General features: G+C 44.1%; 1 protein-coding gene across 2 annotated transcripts in view; it reads right to left on the minus strand.

Annotated features, from left to right (window-relative positions):
- TMEM19 (transmembrane protein 19) overlaps window positions 1-19,335 on the minus strand; it is a 521,036-nt gene that overhangs the window by 377,072 nt on the left and 124,629 nt on the right. Inside the window, exon 4 of one of the 2 annotated variants that reach the window (XM_044056997.1) lies at window positions 839-889. The exons of the other annotated variant lie outside the window; for it this stretch is intronic. Within the exon in view, the coding sequence (XP_043912932.1) occupies window positions 839-889 (51 nt within the window). The remainder of the gene's footprint in view (window positions 1-838; window positions 890-19,335) is intronic. 2 annotated transcript variants of the gene reach the window in all.

Below are 19,335 nucleotides of genomic sequence, written 5' to 3' on the forward strand. Positions count from 1 at the left end.
CAAATCCCAACAGTTACCCACTGCAGAGGGCCTTCAAAGAACAAATGTTCTACAGCTTCTTTTTAAACAGGGCAGAAATTTACCAAAAATTGTCCTTTAGATGGATAGAAGACCTTCCTTTCATGCAAGGCCGCACGGGGCAGCAACTAACACCAAACACTTTGGCATAATGTGTTCTATAGCTGAAGTGCTAAAATAAATTGATCTGATGAATGGGGACTCTGGATAACTTTCTATGGAGTACTTACCAGCTGCACAATCTTCCAACTAAGTTAGATCTGCAGTTACAACTTACACCAGAAGATTTAAAAAAATATACAACACTTATACATGCACTGTGCAAACAGGCTGTTTGAATGAAAAAAAAACATGAAAAAACCATAACCAGTTAGTGACACCGTAACAGTTATCCTGTTCCAAGAACTTATCCCACAATGTTTGCATTTCATTTTTGCATGCCACAGAAGTATTTCAGATTAACACTTGAAAAAAACTATAGGCTATGTACAAGAAAGAATTTAAGTACCTCATCAAAAAGGAAATGCAAACTGTAAAATGAGTGGTATTTTATTAGTATTCAGTGCAGTCTGTATTGATAACATACAGAGAAGAGGCTACTCAGAGCGAAATAGAGAAAAGCAATTTTAATTACCGGTCACCAAGTGATACTGCTGAAGACATAATGTAAATGTTTCTCCAACATATTTATCAGTACCTGCTGTACTGGTGATACGGCTATTCACCACTGTAAAATAACTGAAAATAGCATACTATTTTCACAGCAATGTGAATTACCATGCGAGTTTCATAGTGGATATATTAAAATGGGATACTTAACCAACTGAAGAACAGCTTTCAAAAGGCACACGAAAACCATATATGTAATAATCTGCATGTAAACCAAAATAAGAAATTAAGAACAGAAAGTATAGCCTTAAGAAGAACATACATATAAAGGAATACTGCAGCCGTAACAGTAATCAAATACATGTTACACAAAAAGGCAATTTTTATAATTTGCTCATACTTTTTCACATTCACTTTGCTTTCTTAACTGTGAAAAGTTTATGTGAATGCACTGCGTAGCTGGCATAGTTAACTGCTACAGTGTTAATACAAAGAATTATCGGTACTATTTCTAAAAACTGTATGCAGTGATACTGGGACCCCAGAGGCAGACAAAAAAAAAAAAAAAAACTTGAATCTATCACACATTTTACCTTTAAGTAATACAACACCATATAGCATGTTATGTTGCATGTTAACCACTTGCTAAATATAACAAGTGCTACTGGTTCAGGGCTACAATTATGGAAAAATAAATGAACAATATAGCATGGCTATCTTCTCCTGTGTATTTAGCAAACACAATTATGTCTACTATAAACTAAGTGAAAATGCAACTAGAGTGAAAACACTAATTTTTGGGTTGCAGCCTCTGCTGCCATCAGATAACTTTTCCTCCTTTTAGACTAGGCAGGAACTATCTGTTATGTACTAACTTTTGCTCCGGTCTGTCTGTCCTTCCTATGCATGGGGCTAGTCCTTAGCTTCTTCCAGGGGACACAGATGCAGTGAGAGATTCCCATAACCTCACAAATGAATAAATGAAATGAATAAATGTTTGCTTGACCAATTCCCCTCAAGACAGTCTTCTCGCACGGAAAAAAAAAGTTATGTACTCACCATAACATTCCATCAGTGTTGTCCATTTTCATTCTTCCTCAGCTTATGAGTTCGGATCCATTCTTTGAATCCAACTCGGCTGTTACACTAGCTCGTGGCCTCCAAAAACTCTCGAGCTCCTTCCCTATCCATAATGCACCAATCCCTAACATCCCTCAGATGTGGTTTGTAGCTTTGACAGTGCAAAGGACAGTCATGTCCTTGAAGCATCTTGCTCCTCAAGAAGTCAGTCATTAAAAAGGATGGGGGTTGGTGAGTGGGGAGTTAAGGAAGAATGAAAATGGACAACACAGATGGAACATTATGGTGAGTATGTAAAGTACAGTTTTTTACCTACCATAAATGTAGATGTCCGATAGGTATGCATCTGCAGTCCTTACATATGGGTTGTCCTGCCTCAGGCAGCCCTTTGGTCGGCCGGATTCCAAAGTCTGGGTCCGGCGTCGGCTGATGTCGCCCTTTTCCCCGACGTCATAGCGCTCGGGGTATAAAAGCATCAGCCGACGCCATGTTCCTCAGTTTTTCTTGCCCCAGATGCCAGGTGCCCTCTAAAGAAGGCTAAATTTTGGAGAAATGAATAAATTCCAATCATGCAAACCAATAAATAACAAATACACCATAAAAGATAACCCCAGCTAACTAAAAGGAGGGATAGGTACCCAAAGAATACCACAGAGGGGTAGGAAGGGGGAAAACCTGACTGCAGATGCATACCTATCGGACAGCTACATTTATGGTAGGTACAAAACTGTACTATGTCGTTCAAGGATGCATCTGCAGTCCTTACATATGGGTAGAATACCATAGCCAAGCTGGGGGTGGTAGGACCTAAGAAAAGGATGGTGTAGCTAACATGCCCTGCAGGACTGCAGTAGCAAAGCCTGCTCTGGATCTGGAATATAAAGGCAGGTTGTAATGCTTGGAAAATGTATGCACTGAGCTCCATGTAGCAGCTTCTAAAATGTCCTTTGTAGCCACCCCTCTTAAGAAGGCTGTGGAGGTGGCTATTGCTCTGGTGGAATGAGGTCTGATGGTAGCTGGCACAGCTTTTCCATGAAAAAGAGTAACAGAATCGAATGCAATTTCCTATCCATTTTGAAACTGTTTGTTTGGAAATTGCTCTTCCTTGTACACCAGCAGCATATGCTACAAACAGTTGGTCAGTTTTTCTGTAAGCCTTAGTTCTGCCCAAGTAGTGACGCAACTGTCTGTGAATGTCCAGGGTATGCAGAAGTTTCTCTCCTTTATTTTGTGGATTTGGAAAGAAAGTAGGCAGGTGGATAGCTTGGTTCAGTGAGACCCTGGATACCACCTTTGGCATGAATGAGGGATTGGTTCTCAAAGAGACTCTGTCCTTATGGAAAATGAGAAATGGTTGTACTGCCATAAGGGCCTGCAACTCAGATACTCTTCTTGCTGAGGTTATGGCCAGAAGGAAGGCAGTCTTCCAAGACAGGAATTGTAGTTCTGCAGATGCTGCTGGTTCAAATGGGGGTAACGTTAATTTTTCCAACATGAAGTTAAGGTCCCATGCAGGCACTGGTGGTGTCCTTGGAGGGTTGATGTTTTTTATCCCTCTTAGAAACTGCCTTAGCAGAGGATGAGAAAATACAGGTGGATCAGTGTTGTACTCTGTTGAAATAGCTGAAGCATGAATTTTTATGGATGAGTAAGAAAGGCCATTATGAAGCATTTCAGCCAAGTATTCAAGGATATGTGGGATGCTCATCACTGTCGGATCCTGACCCTGTGCGGTGCTCCAGGTTCGAAATCTTTTCCATTTTGCTGAATATGCCTTTCTTGTGGAAGGCCTCCGAGCTTCCATGATGATATCCTTTACCCTCTTGGATAGTTTATCCTGGTGAGAAGTCAAGGTATTTTCCAGGCTGTCAGTTGCAAGGTTTTCAGGCTGGAGTGCAGGGTTTTGTAGTTGTGCTGTGTCAGAAGAAGTGGCCATTGTGGTAGGGGCCACGGGTTCGTGCGTGCCATGCTCTTTAACAGTGGGTACCAGTGTTGTCTTGGCCAGTCCGGAGCTATCAGAATCACTTTTGGTTGTTCTGTCCTGATCTTCAGTAAGACCTTGTTCATTAACGGAAGAGGTGGGAATGCATATACTATTAGAGCATTCCAGCTGAAGGATAGGGCGTCCACCTTCCATGCTTGGGGATGGTATGTCCTTGTGCAGAATTTCTTCAGGTGATGGTTGTGGGGGGAGGCAAAAAGATCTATGTCCGGCCTTCCCCAAGATTGTGTTATCTGAAGAAAAATGTCTGGATGCAACATCCATTCGTGTGGATCCATGGTGTTTCTGCTTAGGCTGTCCGCCAGTACATTTTCCTTTCCTGGTACGAACTGGGAATACAGTTGTATATTGAGTTTTAGGGAAAGTTCTCAAAGATTCATTGCCAGCCTGCAAAGAGGGTAGGAATGGGTACCTCCTTGCTTGTTTATGTACCACATAACTGTGGTATTGTCTGTCTTTATTAGCAGGTGACCTTGATGCAGGAAATGTTTGAAGGCCTCGATTGAATGTATCACTGCCAGCATCTCCTTTTGGTTGATGTGCAGGCACAATTCCTTTTGAGTCCACTGCTCCTGAATACATCTGCCCTTCATGTACGCTCCCCATCCATGGTCTGAGGTGTCCGTTGTGATGTTTTGGCTGATATGAGGCTTGCTGAAAGGTAGGCCCATGTTTGACTGACTTGCTTGTGCCCACCACAGAAATTCCTTTTGAAGGCATGGAATCAGGGGGATCAAGGCTTCTAGGCTGTGACTGTGTTGAGACCATAGACTCCTTAGGTACCACTGCAGTTTCCTCATATGCAGCCTTGCTTGTGGAAATCAGCAGAATGCAAGATGCCATGAAACCCAGGGCCTGCAGGATTTTCCTTGCAGTCAGCTGGGTTTCTGTTGTCAGATTTTTGAAATAATCCGGTAGTTGTTCTTGTTTTTCTTCTGTGAGAAAAGCCATTTGGGTGTTTGTATCCAGCTTTGCACCCAGAAAAATTATTCTTTGGGATGGAACAAGTCTTGATTTCTGAAAGTTGACTGTGTATCCCAAGGCCTGTAGTAGGCGGATGGCATAGCTCAAGTGTTTTAACAATGTTTGTTGGCTGTCCGCTTGTATAAGGCAGTCGTCCAGGTATGGGTATATTTGAATCCCCTGAAGTCTGCAATGTGCAATTACTGATGCCAGGCATTTCGTGAATACTCTGGGCACAGTAGATAAGCCAAAAGGCAATGCTGAGAATTGATAATGCTCCGAACCTGCAAGAAACCTGAGGTGTCTTCTGCAACTTTGTCTGATAGGGACATGCAGGTATGCCTCCTTGAGGTCTAGAGTTACCAGCCAGGACCCCTTGCCCAGCATGGGAAGGAGCTGCTGTAAGGTCAGCATTTTGAATTTTGGCACGATGAGATAAGTATTCAGTGCGGACAAGTCTAGAATAGGCCTCCATTGCTTTTCTTTTCTTGGAGCAAGGAATAGTCTGGAATAAAATCCTTGGCCTTGTTCTGTGAGAGGAACCCTTTCTATTGCCTTCATTTGTAGTAGTTTGGAAATCTGCTTGAAAGCCTCTGCCCTTTGATTTGGTGGCAGGTTTGGCATGCCATGTCTTTTTGGTAATGTATGAAAATGGAATCTGTATCCTTTATCTATTATTTGCAGTATCCATTTGTCCTTTGTAATACTGTGCCAATTTTCTGAGAATAAAGATAGCTTTCTGCCCAAAGGTGCTTCCAATTGAGCCCTGGTTGACGGAGTCAAAGTCAAGTCATTGAGTTTGTCCTTGTGCAGTAGATGTAGGCCCTGCACTACCTCTCTGGGTAGGAGGCTGCCATTGACGTCCTCTGTAGGAGCCTCGAGCTTGCCCTCTACCTCTGCCACGTCTGTTTTTCCCTCTTTGAAATCTGTCTGTGTCCGGAAAAGACCAATTCTTAGAAGGCCAATTTCTGCTGAATCAAGGTGGTTGGACCTGGAGAAAATCTTTGACTGTTTGAACTGATTTAGCCTTTTCTTCAAATTTCTTTAAGACCTCTTGAGCCGTGGAACCAAATAACTTTTGTTTTTCCAGTGGTGCATCCAGAAGCTTTGCTTTAACATGATCTGGCAGTGTTTGTTCCTTCAGCCAAGCATGTCTACGTATAACTGCACCTGTCATTGCTGACCTACATGAAGCATCCAATGCATCATAACCACACTGTAAGAAATGGTTGCTAACCTGTTGAGAGTTATGCACCAGATCCTGAAGGGCCTTGCGGTCTAGGGGTTCAGGTGAGGATAGTTTTTTATGCAATTCATCTAACAGATACTCTTGATACTGTATCATATGGAACTGACAATTTAATGCTCTCATAGAAAGAGTGGAAGAAGTATACACTTTTTTACCCCATCTCTCTAAAGCCCTGGATTCCCTTTCAGAAGGAAGTGGATTCTTGGCAGTGGTAGTTGTAACCCCTTTAGGGCCCTGGGAAATAGTTTCTGGGTCAGCAGAGTGGCCCTTGTAAAGGTATAGATGTGAGTCCGGGACCCTGTAGTACCTGTCAGGTTTGACAGGGGCCAGAGGAAGGGAGTCAGGGGAAATACTAGACTCAGAGAACACATCTTCTATAACATTCAAAACAGGAGGGATAGCCAAAGGTCTATGCTGAGGTAAATGTAAAAAGGTCCTTAACCTCTTTCTGGAATCAGAGAATTCCTGGCCTTGCCATTTGAAATGCTCTCTCATGGTGTGAAGGGTCTCCCCAAAGGAAAACTCTTCTGGTGGGGAGGCCGAGGGAATAGATTCCTCTGCATCAGAATCCTTGTGGGCCGGAAGGGCCTCCTCCTGGTAGTCCGAAAGGACAGAGTCATCTGAGGCCTCATCAGAAGACTGGGGATCTGTCTGCCCAACCCTAGGCCTTTTGCCTGGAGGAGGTTGAGAGCCCCTGTCTGGATGTGGCTGAGAGCCCCTGATTAAGGAAATAAGGTCCTCAGCCAAGGTTAAGATTTGTGAACTGGTAGTGGATCCCTGAGGAATAGCCTTGGGAGGGAGAGATTTTGGCTGTTTAGCAGCTTTAGCCCGTGTAAAGGCCTTAATGGACATGGATACAGGAGGCCTGGCTGCCCCACGTGCTGGGGTAGATTTATCAACAGAAATGGTGTTGGATATTTCCTGAGTACCGGTTTCAGACGGAAATTCTATGACCGTCTCAGGAATGGCCTCCGGTACCGAAGTTACCGGTTGTGCGGTGTCGTCGGTCTGAAGCGGTAGAGATTCGGCTTCAGAAGAGACCGAGACACTAGCGGTAGGCCTAGGCGTGGAGTCGGCCGAAACCGCGGACCGCGTGTGTCGGTCCTTATCCTTTCGTTTTTTGGGTAAATGAGCTGTCGGAAGCTCCGACGGCATGATTTAACAAAAATTGTCCCCAAAAAATTCCCCTGCAAACTCTGCCCGACGCCTAAGAGTGCGTTTATTGAAGGAAGCACAGGCTGAACAGGCCGAGACGTCGTGGTCTGGGCCTAGGCAGGGTAAGCAGTAAGAGTGGAAATCCTTATGAAGTATTTGTTTCCCACAAGATAAACAATTATTAACTTTAAGCGTTTGATCTGACATTGGCTGAGGCAAGAAAGAGTCCCCAACGGGGTACTTAGCTTTTTTGAAGTCTTCGGTAGCTGAAATCACAGGAGCTGGCCGACTGGCACTTGCGAACTGCTTCTGCTTCGGGCACCTCGCGGCAAGAAAGACTGAGGAACATGGCGTCGGCTGATGCTTTTATACCCCGAGCGCTATGACGTCGGGGAAAAGGGCGACATCAGCCGACGCCGGACCCAGACTTTGGAATCCGGCCGACCGAAGGGCTGCCTGAGGCAGGACAACCCATATGTAAGGACTGCAGATGCATCCTTGAAGGACATCTTCTTTAGCTGAGGTAGTCAATTTTCATTCATTCCTCAACTAATGGACAGAGTCCCCAGCCACCTAAAATCCTGGGTGGACACTAAGTAAGGATATTCCTGAGTACGGCTGAGCCAAAGGTTGCTCTTCCCCTCGACACCAGATCCACTTTGTAATGAGTGATAAAAAGTATGAGGATTTGACCAAGTTGCAGCTGCACACATATTGTCCATGGAAGCTCTAGACTGTAAGACAGAAGTTGTTGCCCTAGATCTGGTTGAATGAGCCTTTAAAGGTTTTGGTAAGGGGAGCTTCAACTTATTATAGAGAAATGATATACAATCCTTCATCTAACTAGCTAAGGCTACCTTTGTAACAGATTTGCCCAATTTAGTATGTGCAAAAGAGAAAAAGAGCTGATCTGTCTTCCTAACTTCTTTTGTCCTGTGTAAGTAAAAACATAATTGTCTATGGACATCCAATAAGTGCAACAAACATTCACCTTTATTTGTAAATTTAGGAAAGAAGACTGGCAAGTTAACAGATTGGTTGTCGCTGAATTCTGACACCACCTTAGGAAGAAAAGATTGTAAGCAACATTACCCTATCCTTTGAAAATTCAAGTATAGAGGTTTAGAAGATAATTTTCTTGGGTGGCAAAAGCCAGGGTACCTTTTTGGCTGGGCTTGTATAGGCCCCAGGGCCGGTAGCCTAGTACCTACCTATGAACCTATGCCTGAAGTTCTGATAATCGTCTAGCAGATGTAACTGCCACTAGAAAGATAGTATTCCAGGTCAGGAATTTAAGATCAAAAATCCAACATGAAAATTAGACATTGATGTTAGCTGGACTTTAACAGTGAATGAGCTAGCACCTTCATTACAAATGACTCATCAAAAATTCTTGAACAGTTTCTATTGGGGCTGAGTAGGGCTAACTTGATTTTGCTGTGCCCAGTAAATGAACGTTTTCCATTTACTTCTGTAGAGTTTTCCAGTACGAGGTTTATGGGAAGATAAAGGTATGCTAGGACAGGGGAAGAAAGCACTGGCTGTCTGGCTATTAAAGAATTGGAGAAACCATGCTGTAAGTTTGAGTTTGAGATGTCCGGGTGAACCATTCCTGTCACGTGGGACAGAACGTCTGGAGTTGGATCCAGAATCCAAGGTGGATATTGTAGGTGAGGCCACAGCAAGGGAAATCAAATCTGCCGAGACCAATAAAGCGCAATGAGGATGACTTTGCTCTTCAACTGAGCTGCTTTCTGCAGGAATTTGGGAATTAGGAGGGGTTGCAGGGTAGTCATACAGAAGACTGGGTGGCCAATCAGAGTAGAGCATCCCTTGGGGATTCCCCCAGTGGGTGGATAAAGGCAAAGAAGCTCTTGCACTTGTTGTTTAGCGGAGAGGCAATAAGATTGCAGCAATGCTGGGTCCATTGAATTACATCAGTCATCACATCACATCAGTGGTTGTTGACAGACCACTTGTGAGGAGGTAGAATGGACCTGCTCAGTTTATCTGCTATCACATTGGAATTCCCTGGAATAGTGTTGCTATCACAAAGCGGTTGTAAAATATTGCCCATTGCCACACTCTGAGGGCTTCTCGACATAGAGAGTAAGATCTAGTTCCCCCTTATTTGTTGATGTATCAAACTACTGACATGTTTTCACTCTGGATTGCAACTGTCCCAAGAGGAAGAGTCTTGGAATGCCTGCAATGCCAAGACCACTGTTCCGATCTCCAGAACACTGATATGCAAATTGGACTCTTCGGAGGACCAAGTGCCTTGGACTGTTGTCTGCAGAAAATGCCCCCCAAGCAGGGATACATCTGTGGTCACTATGGCCTTGGGTTGTAGGAGAATGAACAGTCTGCCTTATAGAATCAGATCTGATGGAATCCACCACCAAAGATACTTTTTGCATGCTTGGGTAATTCCTACTGGGGCTGGCATGTGTTGATAAAGAATCGACCAGTGTGTTCCTAGCGTCCATTGAAGTATCCTCATATTAAATCTTGCCAGATGAACCAATACTATGGCTGCCAAGATTGACCCTAAAACCTGAAGAATCAATTGGGCTGAGAATTTGGTAATGTGAATTATTTTCCTGACCTGGAATCTAATAATCTGCACTCTTGACAGAGGAAGAGAAGCCGTCAGTGACACTGTGCTGAGAACTGCTCATATGAATTCCAATGTTTGAGATGGTTGGAAATGAGACCTTGTAATTTATGGTCATTCCTAGATGTAAAAAAGTCTGTAGAACATGATCATGTACTTCTATGAGTAGATGACTGGTCGGGGCAGTAATGAGCCAGTCGTCTAAATATGGAAACACTTTGAATCCCTGCAGTCTCAAGTGAGCTGCCACTACTGCCATACATTTGGTGAGACCAAAGGGCAGTGCTCTGAACTGAGAGTGACTGGCTTCCAGCCAGAAGGGCAAGTATCTTCTGGACCGTCTGTTTATTTTTATGTGGTAGTACACATGCGGAAGGTCTATAGAGCATATCTAGTTGTCCTTGCCCGAAAAGGGCAGAATGGACTGAACACCACCATCTGAAACTTTGTGTCGAGCACAATTATTCAACACACTGAAATCCAAAAGCAGTCTCCAGTCCCCCATTTTCTTTGGCACTAAAAAGAATCTTGCAAGAAGACAAAGGAAAAACACCACCTATGGCAAAGTACAGTTTTGTACCTACCATAAATGTAGATGTTCGAGTGTATACACTGCTGCAGTCATTACACTTGGGTTATCCTGCCGTCAGGTGGTTCCCCAGTCGGCCTGACTTCCAAAGTCTTGGTCCGGCGTCAGTTGCTGTCGCCTCCTCCCTGACGTCAGTGCCTCAGGGGTATATAAGATGCAGCCAACGCCATTTCCTTCAGTTTTTCTTGCCCCAGATGTCAGGTGCCCCCAAAAAGGTAGGCAATTCAAATTGCTAATAAAACATACATAAGAAAAGCAATAAACAACCTTCAGTTACCAGCAAATACTCCCCATAGGTAGTAAAGGGTAGAAGACATAGGTACATACCAGCAAATAAGAGGGGAAGGAGGGAGGGTAACCTGGACTGCAGCAGTGTATACACTCGAACATCTACATTTATGGTAGGTACAAAACTGCACTATGTTCATCGTGTTACACTGCTGCAGTCATTACACTTGGGTAGAATCCCAAAGCTGAGGTAGGGTGGCTGGTTCTATAAGGCATTAGGGGTGGCTATAAGGCCCTGTAGCACTGCAGTAGCAAAGCCAGCTCTGGATTTAGAATATAGAGACAGATGGTAATGCTTGGTGAAGGTATGCACAGAACTCCAACTTGCTGCTTCTAAAATGTCCTTGGTAGGTACTCCTCTGAGGTAGGCAGTTGAAGTGGCTGTTGCCCTGGTGGAGTGAGATCTAATGCTGTTAGGTACAGGTTTCCCATGGTGTGTATAGCAGAAACGTATACAGTGACCTATCCATTTTGAAATAGTCTGTTTTGAAATGGCTTTTCCCTGTGCTCCTGCAGCATATGCTACCAATAATTGTTCAGTTTTTCTGAAAGCTTTGGTTTTGTCCAAGTAAAAGCGTAACTGCTTGTGTATGTCCAAGGAATGCAGTAGTCTCTCCCCTTTGTTCTGTGGATTTGGATAAAAGGTTGGCAAGTGAATAGTTTGGTTTAGAGCCACACTTGATACCACCTTTGGCATAAAAGTAGGGTTAGTTCTTAAAGATACCCTGTCTTGGTGGAAAATGATGAAAGGTTCCACTGCCATTAGTGCCTGTAATTCTGAAACTCTTTGTGCTGATGTTATTGCCAGAAGCAGAGCAGTTTTCCAAGAGATATATTTTAAATCTGCTGTGTTAGCTGGCTCCAAAGGAGGTAAAGTTAACTTTTCCAACACGAAGTTGAGGTCCCAAGTTGGAGTAGGTGCTCTACGGGGCAGTCTTATGTTTTTAGCTCCTCTGAGGTACTGTTTTAGCAAAGTATTAGAGAAAATTGGTGGATCCGTGTTGTAATGAGCAGAGATGGCAGTGGATCTTGATGGATGAAAAGGAGAGGCCTTTGTCCAGCATCTCAGTTAAATATTGCAGTATCTGAGGAATATTTGGGACAAGAGGGTCAAGGCTGTGAGCCTGGTTCCAGGCACAGAATCTCTTCCAATTATCCGAATAGGCTTTCCTGGTACTAGGCCTTCTGGCCTCCAGAAGGACATCCATAGCAGCTTTGGAGAGAGGCATTGCTTGCTTGACTAAGGAATCTTCCATGCAACCAGGTTTAAAGTCTTTAGCTGGCTGTGAAGTATCTGATTGTTGTGCTGAGTCAGAAGATGCAGGATTTGAGGCAAAATCCAGGGTGGTCCTTGTGCTAAGTTCTTTAAAATTGGGTACCAGTGCTGGCGTGGTCAGTCTGGAGCAATCAGGATCATCTTTGGCTCTTCTTGCCTGGCTTTTACGAGTACCTTTGGAAGGAGAGGCATTGGTGGGATAGCATATACTTGTAGGTTTTTCCAGCTGAATGAGAGGGCATCCACTTTCCATGCTTGTGGATGGTAAGTCCTTGTGCAGAATTTCTGTAGCTGGCAGTTCATTGAGGATGCAAACAGATCTATATCCGGGCTCCATCATTTTTGTGTTATCATTCTGAATATTTGTGGATTCAATTCCCATTTGTGGGGATCCATGATGTTTCTGCTCAAGTCGTCTGCCAGTGTGTTTTTCTCTCCTGGCAGGAATTGTGCTTGCAGATGAACTTGATAGGTTAGAGCTGTGTTCCGCAAGGTCATGGCTTGTCTGCAGAAGGGATAAGAGTGAGTGCCCCCTTGCTTGTTTATGTACCACATAACTGTGGTGTTGTCTGTCTTTAGAAGTAGTTGTCCTGGATGCAGAAGGTCCTTGAAAGCTATTAAGGGCATTTTGTACAGCTAGCATCTCTTTTTGATTGATGTGAAGATGCCTTTGTTCTGCGGGCCACTTGCCCTGAATACATTTTCCTGCCATGTGTGCTCCCCAGGCGTAATCCGATGAATCTGTTGTCAGTGTTTGCCTGGTTGTGGGTTGAGTGAAAGGCTGTCCCTTGTTGAGGTGACAAGCTTGAGCCCACCATCGAAACTCCTGTTGAAGGAATTAATGGTACAACTGTTTCCAAACTTAGACAGTGTTGAGACCAGACACTCTTTAGGTACCATTGTAGTTTCCTCATATGCAGTCTGGCATATGGAATTAGTAGTATGCAAGATGCCATGTAACCCAAGGCCTGCAGAATTTTTCTTGCAGGGAGTTGGGTTCTTGTTGCCATCAATTGAAAATATTGAGTCAGTTGTCCTTGCTTGTCTGGCATGAGATAAGCCATCTGGGCCGTTGTATTCAAGCTGGCACCCAGGAATATTATCTCTTGTGAGGGCACTAGTTTTGATTTCTTTTCGTTTACTGTGTACCCTAAGCAACAACTTTTTTTTACAAATGCCAGATGCTCTAGAAGAACGTCCTTGCTCTCTGCTTGAATCAAGCAGTCATCCAGGTACGGATAAATCTGAATTCCTTTCTGTCTGCAAAATGCGATTACTGGTGCCAGGCACTTTGTGAAGACCCTGGGCGCAGTAGATAAGCCAAAGGGCAGTGCAGAGAATTGGTAGTGCATTGAACCAGCTATGAATCTGAGGTATCTTCTGCAGTTTTGTCTGATAGGGACATGCAGGTATGCCTCCTTGAGGTCCAAGGTTAGGAGCCAAGCTTTCTTGCCCAGCATGGGAAGAAGCTGCTGTAGTGTCAACATTTTGAATTTCGGAACATCCAGGTAAGTGTTTAGAGAAGAAAGATCCAGAATGGGCCTCCAGGCTTGGTCCTTTTTGGGAACCAGAAAGAGTCTTGAGTAAAATCCTTGTCCTTGCTCCTGTGGTGGTACCTTGTGAATAGCTCTCATGTCCATGAGTGCTGTCATTTGTTTTTGAGCCTCTGTCCATTGATTTGGTGGCAGATTTGGCATTCCTTATAACCTTGGCAGAGTGTGAAAGTGGAACCTGAGATACAATATTGAGAACCCATTTGTCTTTGGTGATCATATGCCAATTGTGATAGAAAAGTGCCAGTTTTCCTCCCAAGGGGGCTGCCAAGAGAGAACTGTTTGGCAGCTGTAGTGGGAAGTCATTGGGGCTGTTTTTTTATGTGGTTGGGGCCTGTATTTCCCTTCTTTCTGGCCTGATGCACCCCATTGTTGAGGCCTGTAAGGACCTTGTGGTTGACCTCTTGGACGTCTGTATCTACCCCTTTGAGGTCTGTCTGTAACTGGAAAAGAACAGTTCTTTGTTGGCCAATTTCTGCTAAATCGAGGAGGCTGAACCTGTAAGCAATCCTTCACCATTTGCATAGATTTTGCCTTATCCTCCATTTTCTTTAATACCTCTTCTGTCTTAACTCCAAATAATACATCCTGCTGCAAAGGTGCATCCAATAGTTTTGCTTTAACATGATCTGGTAACGTATGTTCTTTTAACCAAGCATGTCTTCTAATTCCAGAACCTGTAACTGCTGCTCTCCAGGAGGCCTCTAAAAAATCAAAACCACATTGCAAAGTATGTTTTCCCACTTGTTCAGCTGCATGCAATAAATCCTGCATTTCCTTAAAATTAGGAGGATCTGATTCTGGAAGCATTTTTTGTTTCAACTGAGACATCAAAAAATGCTGATATTTTAGCATGTGAAACTGGCAATTTAAGGCTCTCATTGCTAAAGTTGCAGATGTATATACTTTCTTCCCCCATCTGTCTAATGCTGTGGAATCTGTCAGAGGGGACTGGATTCTTTGGTGATGAGGCCTTAACCACTTTGGGTCCCTGAGAAATAGTTTCAGGGTCAGCAACAGGGCTTTATAAAGAAATTTCTGAGAGTCAGGAACTCTGCAGTATCTGTCAGGCTTAACTGGGGCTGGAGGTAAAGAATCAGGATTTAAGCTTTATTCAGTATACACATCATCCACAATATCTAACACTGGCGGAATAGCAAGGGGTCTGTGTTTAGGTAATAAAAGGAAGTCTCTGAGCCTTTTCTTGGATTCTGAGTAATCCTGGCCTTCCCAATGGAAATGCTCCCTCATGGTATGTAAGGTTTCCCCAAAGGAGTAGTCCTCAAGTGGAGAGGCTGAAGGTATTGATTCCTCAGCATCAGAATCCTCATAAGGGGGTAAGGAGTATCCTGGGTCTAAGGATGAGTCTGAAGAAATGGATACCTGGTCGGATGAGTCATAGTCTGCATCCTGTCTAGGCCTTTTATCAGGAGGGGGATGGGACCCCCTGATCAGAGTGATTAGGTCTTCGGCCATTTTGAGCATTTGTTTCTTAGGCATGGAGGCCTGTCCTGGAGAATGCTGTATTTGTTTCTTTGTTTTTAAAGGAGGTTTAGACTTAGCAAAAGATTTAATGCTTAACTGAGTAGGTCTGAAAAGACCCTCTGAAGCTACGGGTTGTTCAGCTACTCCGGATCCCTCTGTAGGGTTAGTTTCGGTAGGCTGAACATCTTGTGCATCCGAAGGCCCAGCCATCTCCACGTGGGAGACAGAGGCGGCCTGTGGTTCTAAAGAAGCGGTCATCAGTGGCTGCGAAGGCGCCTCGATGAAAACCGGAGAACCGGCGACTGGCCTAGAAGAGGCTTCGTCGTCAGTTTTGGGCCTCGGATGCCTATCCTTGTCTTTGCGCTTTTTATGTATGCCAGTCGTCAGAAGTTCCGACGGCATGGTGTAATTGAATTTTCTGCCAAAATAATGTCGGGCAAAATCAAACCGACGTTTAATAGTGCGCTTGTTAAACCTAGCACAAAACCGACAACCAGTGACGTTGCGGTCTAGGCCTAGGCATGGGATACAATAAGAATGGAAATCCTTATGAGGTATTTGCTTCCCACAAGAAATACAGTTATTAACTTTTACTGACATCGGTCTGAGGCAAGAAATAGTTTCCCCAATGGGGTACTTAGCTTTGTAGAAGACTTCAGTTCTGGATTCGAAATGAAAATCTCAGGAGTAGGCTGACCGGCACTTGTGAACTGCTTTTGCTTCGGGCACCGTGCGGCAAGAAAGACTGAAGAAAATGTCGTCGGCTGCATCTTATATACCCCTGTCGCACTGACGTCAGGGAGGAGGCGACAGCAACCGACGCCGGACCAAGACTTTGGAACTCAGGCCGACTGAGGAACCGCCTGATGGCAGGATAACCCAAGTGTAATGACTGCAGCAGTGTAACACGATGAACATCAGAAAATACACGAAGTGTAAAAGGAGTATAACAACGGTAGGAAAAGGGCACACTCAAAAGTGTATTAAATATAGCAATATCAGCAGAAACAACCTAAAGATAAAATTAAGGATTGAATAAGTAGCTTCAATAAGAAGTTTAAGGATGAAATAAGCAAAAAAAGGCTCATCTCCACTCTATACTCAAGAGCTGAAGGCAGCCACGTCTAGATGCGAAAGTGGCAATCGAGATCTGAAGAATGTTAGGGTTCGGTGCATTATGGGTAGGGAAGGAGCTCAAGAGTTTTTGGACATCAAGCTAGTGTAACGGTCAAGTCAGATCCGAACCCATTAGTTGATGAATGAATGAAAATTGACATCGTCAGATTGATTAGGTTACTAGTATCAAACATAAAAAAGTACAGTTTTGTACCTACCATAAATGTAGATGTTCGAGGATTCCATTGCTGCAGTCCTAACAATTGGGTATAGTCCGCATCCAGTCGGCCCGAATACCAGAGTATAAGGCTGACGTCGGTCATGGCGCATTAGACTGACGTCAGTACGTCAGGGTACTAATGCGCATGACCGGCGTCCTATCCTCAGTCTTTTCTTGCCCCAGATGTCAGAAGACCCTAAAAAGACAAGGCCCAAAAAGCCTGCACCAAAACATGAACAATATATACAAAAATATAAGCAGGTAAGCTCACCTACACTACCACCCCTAAACACAGAGGGAAGGAGGGAGGTAAATTGGACTGCAGCAATGGAATCCTCGAACATCTACATTTATGGTAGGTACAAAACTGTACTATGTTCTTCGTCTTCCATTGCTGCAGTCCTAACAATTGGGTAGAATCCCAAAGCAGAGGTAAGGGAGGCTGGCAAATCATAAAGAAGCAGGAGCTGACAACATGCCTTGCAAAACAGCTGTGGCAAAACCAGCCCTAGACTTAGAGTAGATAGGAAGGTGATAATGCTTAGAGAAAGTATGCACTGAACTCCAAGTAGCTGCTTCCAAAATATCCTTAGTTGCCACCCCGTAGAAATGCTGTTGAAGTGGCAGTAGCCCTAGTGGAATGAGGCCTAATCCCAGCTGGAACCTCCTTGCCATGATGGGAATAACAAAATGCAATGCAAAAGCCAATCCACCTAGAAATAGTTTGTTTTGACACAGGCTTGCCCTGCGAACTCAAAGCAAAAGAAACAAACAACTGCTGAGACTGTCTAAAATCCGTAGTCCTGCTTAAGTAATAACGCAATTGCCTGTGTACATCTAAAGTATGCAAAATCTTTTCCCCTTTATTTTGGGGGTCTGCATAAAAAGTAGGCAAATGAATAGTCTGGTTTAAAGCCACACTAGAAACCACCTTAGGCATAAAGGAAGGATTAGTACGTAATGATACCCTATCCTTATGGAAAATCAAAAGGGCTCGACTGCCATAAGGGCCTGCAACTCAGACACCCTTCTTGCAGAAGTAATAGCCAACAAAAAAGCAGTCTTCCATGACAAATATTTCAATTCAGCAGTAGCCGCAGGCTCAAAAGGTTGTAGAGTAAGTTTTCCAACACAAAATTGAGATCCCAAGCAGGAGTAAGAGCCCAACGTGGGGGTCTTATATTCTTTGCCCCTCTAAGAAACTGCTTGAACAAAGGATGTGAAAACAAAGGTGGGTCACAATCATAGTGAGCTGAAATTGCTGCAGCATGAATCTTAATAGAAGAGAAGGACAACCCTTTGTCCAATAACTCGGTAAGATATTGAAGAGCCACACTCAAATTAGGCTCAGAAATCTCCAAATTCCTTGCTGCACTCCAAAATAAAAATCTCTTCCATTTTGCTGCGTACACTCTCCTTGTACTAGGTCGTCTAGCTTCCATAATCACATTTAAAACTTGTTGAGGAAGTTGAGACCTGCTGTGTTTCAACACAGAATATGCCAGGCTGTTAGATGAAGAGAGTGAAGCTTGACATTGAGCAGATGACCGTCCTCTTGAGATAACAGATGAGGAATCAGAGGTAAAGGCCATGGAGGCTTCTTTACCAGACTCCGTGAAGTGGGTACCAGTGTTGCCGAGGCCAATCTGGAGCTATCAAAATCATCCTTGGCCTGTCTTGTCTGACCTTTAATAGCACCTTTGGAAGAAGAGGCAGAGGTGGAAAGGCATACACATGAAGATTTTCCCAACTGAAAGACAGAGCATCCACTTTCCAAGCTGTGTGATGAAACCCCTTTGTGCAATACTTTGGCAGCCGGTGGTTTAGTGGAGAAGCGAACAGATCTATGTCTGGAGTTCCCCATGACACTGTCAATGTCTGAAATACATGAAGATCCAGTTTCCACTCGTGGGGATCCATGATTCGTCTGCTTAACACATCTGCTAAGGAGTTCTGTGCTCCTGGCAGAAACCTTGCCTGAAGAGTTAGTTGCAAGCTTAGCGCAATCTCCCATAAAATCATTGCTTGCCTGCATAGAGGATAAGAATGTGTTCCCTTGCTTGTTGATGTACCACATGACAGTTGTGTTGTCTGTTAGAATCAACACCTGTCCTGGAAGAAGTAACTCCTTGAAAGCCAGTAAAGCGAATTGGACTGCTAACATCTCCTTCATGTTGATATGTAGATGCTGTAGTCTGGCAGGCCACTTGTCTTGTATCCACTTTCCAAGTAGATGAGCTCCCAAGCAATGTCCGAGGCATCTGTCGTTAAAATCTGACTCGCCTCTGGCCGGGTCACAGAGAGTCCCTTGTTTAGGTGACATTCCTGAGCCCACCACAAAAATTCCCTTTGAAGGCAAGGTAGTATGGGAATGACAGTGTCTAAATCCTGGCAGTGCTGTGTCCATACATTTTTGAGATACCATTGTAACTTCCTCATATGCAGTTTGGCATTGGGAAGCACCAGAATACAAGATGCCATGAACCCTAATGCTTGAAGGACTGTCCCTGCAGTCAGCACGGACTGATGAGATAGATGATGGAAGTAAAGTGATAGACTCATTTGTTTGTCCGGGGTTAAAAAGGCCATCTGGGCTGCTGTATTCAGTCTCACACCCAGAAAGCACATGTCTTGAGAGGGTACTAGACTGGACTTTATTTCGTTCACAGAATACCCTAGGCATCTTAGCACTGCTATAACATATTCCAGATGCTGTAGAAGGTCTTCCTTTTCTTGAGCCAGAATCAGGCAGTCGTCTAAGTAAGGATAGATTTGAATTCCTTGTAGCCTGAAGTAAGCTATCACTGGAGCCAGAACCTTGGTGAATACTCTGGGCAGTAGATAAGCCAAAGGGCAATGCAGAGAACTGATAATGAGAATCTCCAGCTCGAAACGCAGATACTTCCTGCAACTTAGCCTGATAGGCACATGAAGGTAAGCTTCCTTGAGATCTAAAGTTACCATCCAGTGATCTTTGCCCAGCAGAGGTAAAAGCTGTTGTAACGTCAACATCTTGAACTTGGGAATGTCCAGATAAGTGTTGAGGAGAGATAAATCCAAAATTGGTCTCCACGTGTTCCCCTTCTTTGGTACTAGGAACATGCAGGAATAAAAT

This window comes from Protopterus annectens, chromosome 15.part0 (assembly GCF_019279795.1).
Source record: "Protopterus annectens isolate FY-2018-M chromosome 15.part0, PAN1.0, whole genome shotgun sequence".
NCBI lineage: Eukaryota > Metazoa > Chordata > Ceratodontiformes > Protopteridae > Protopterus > Protopterus annectens.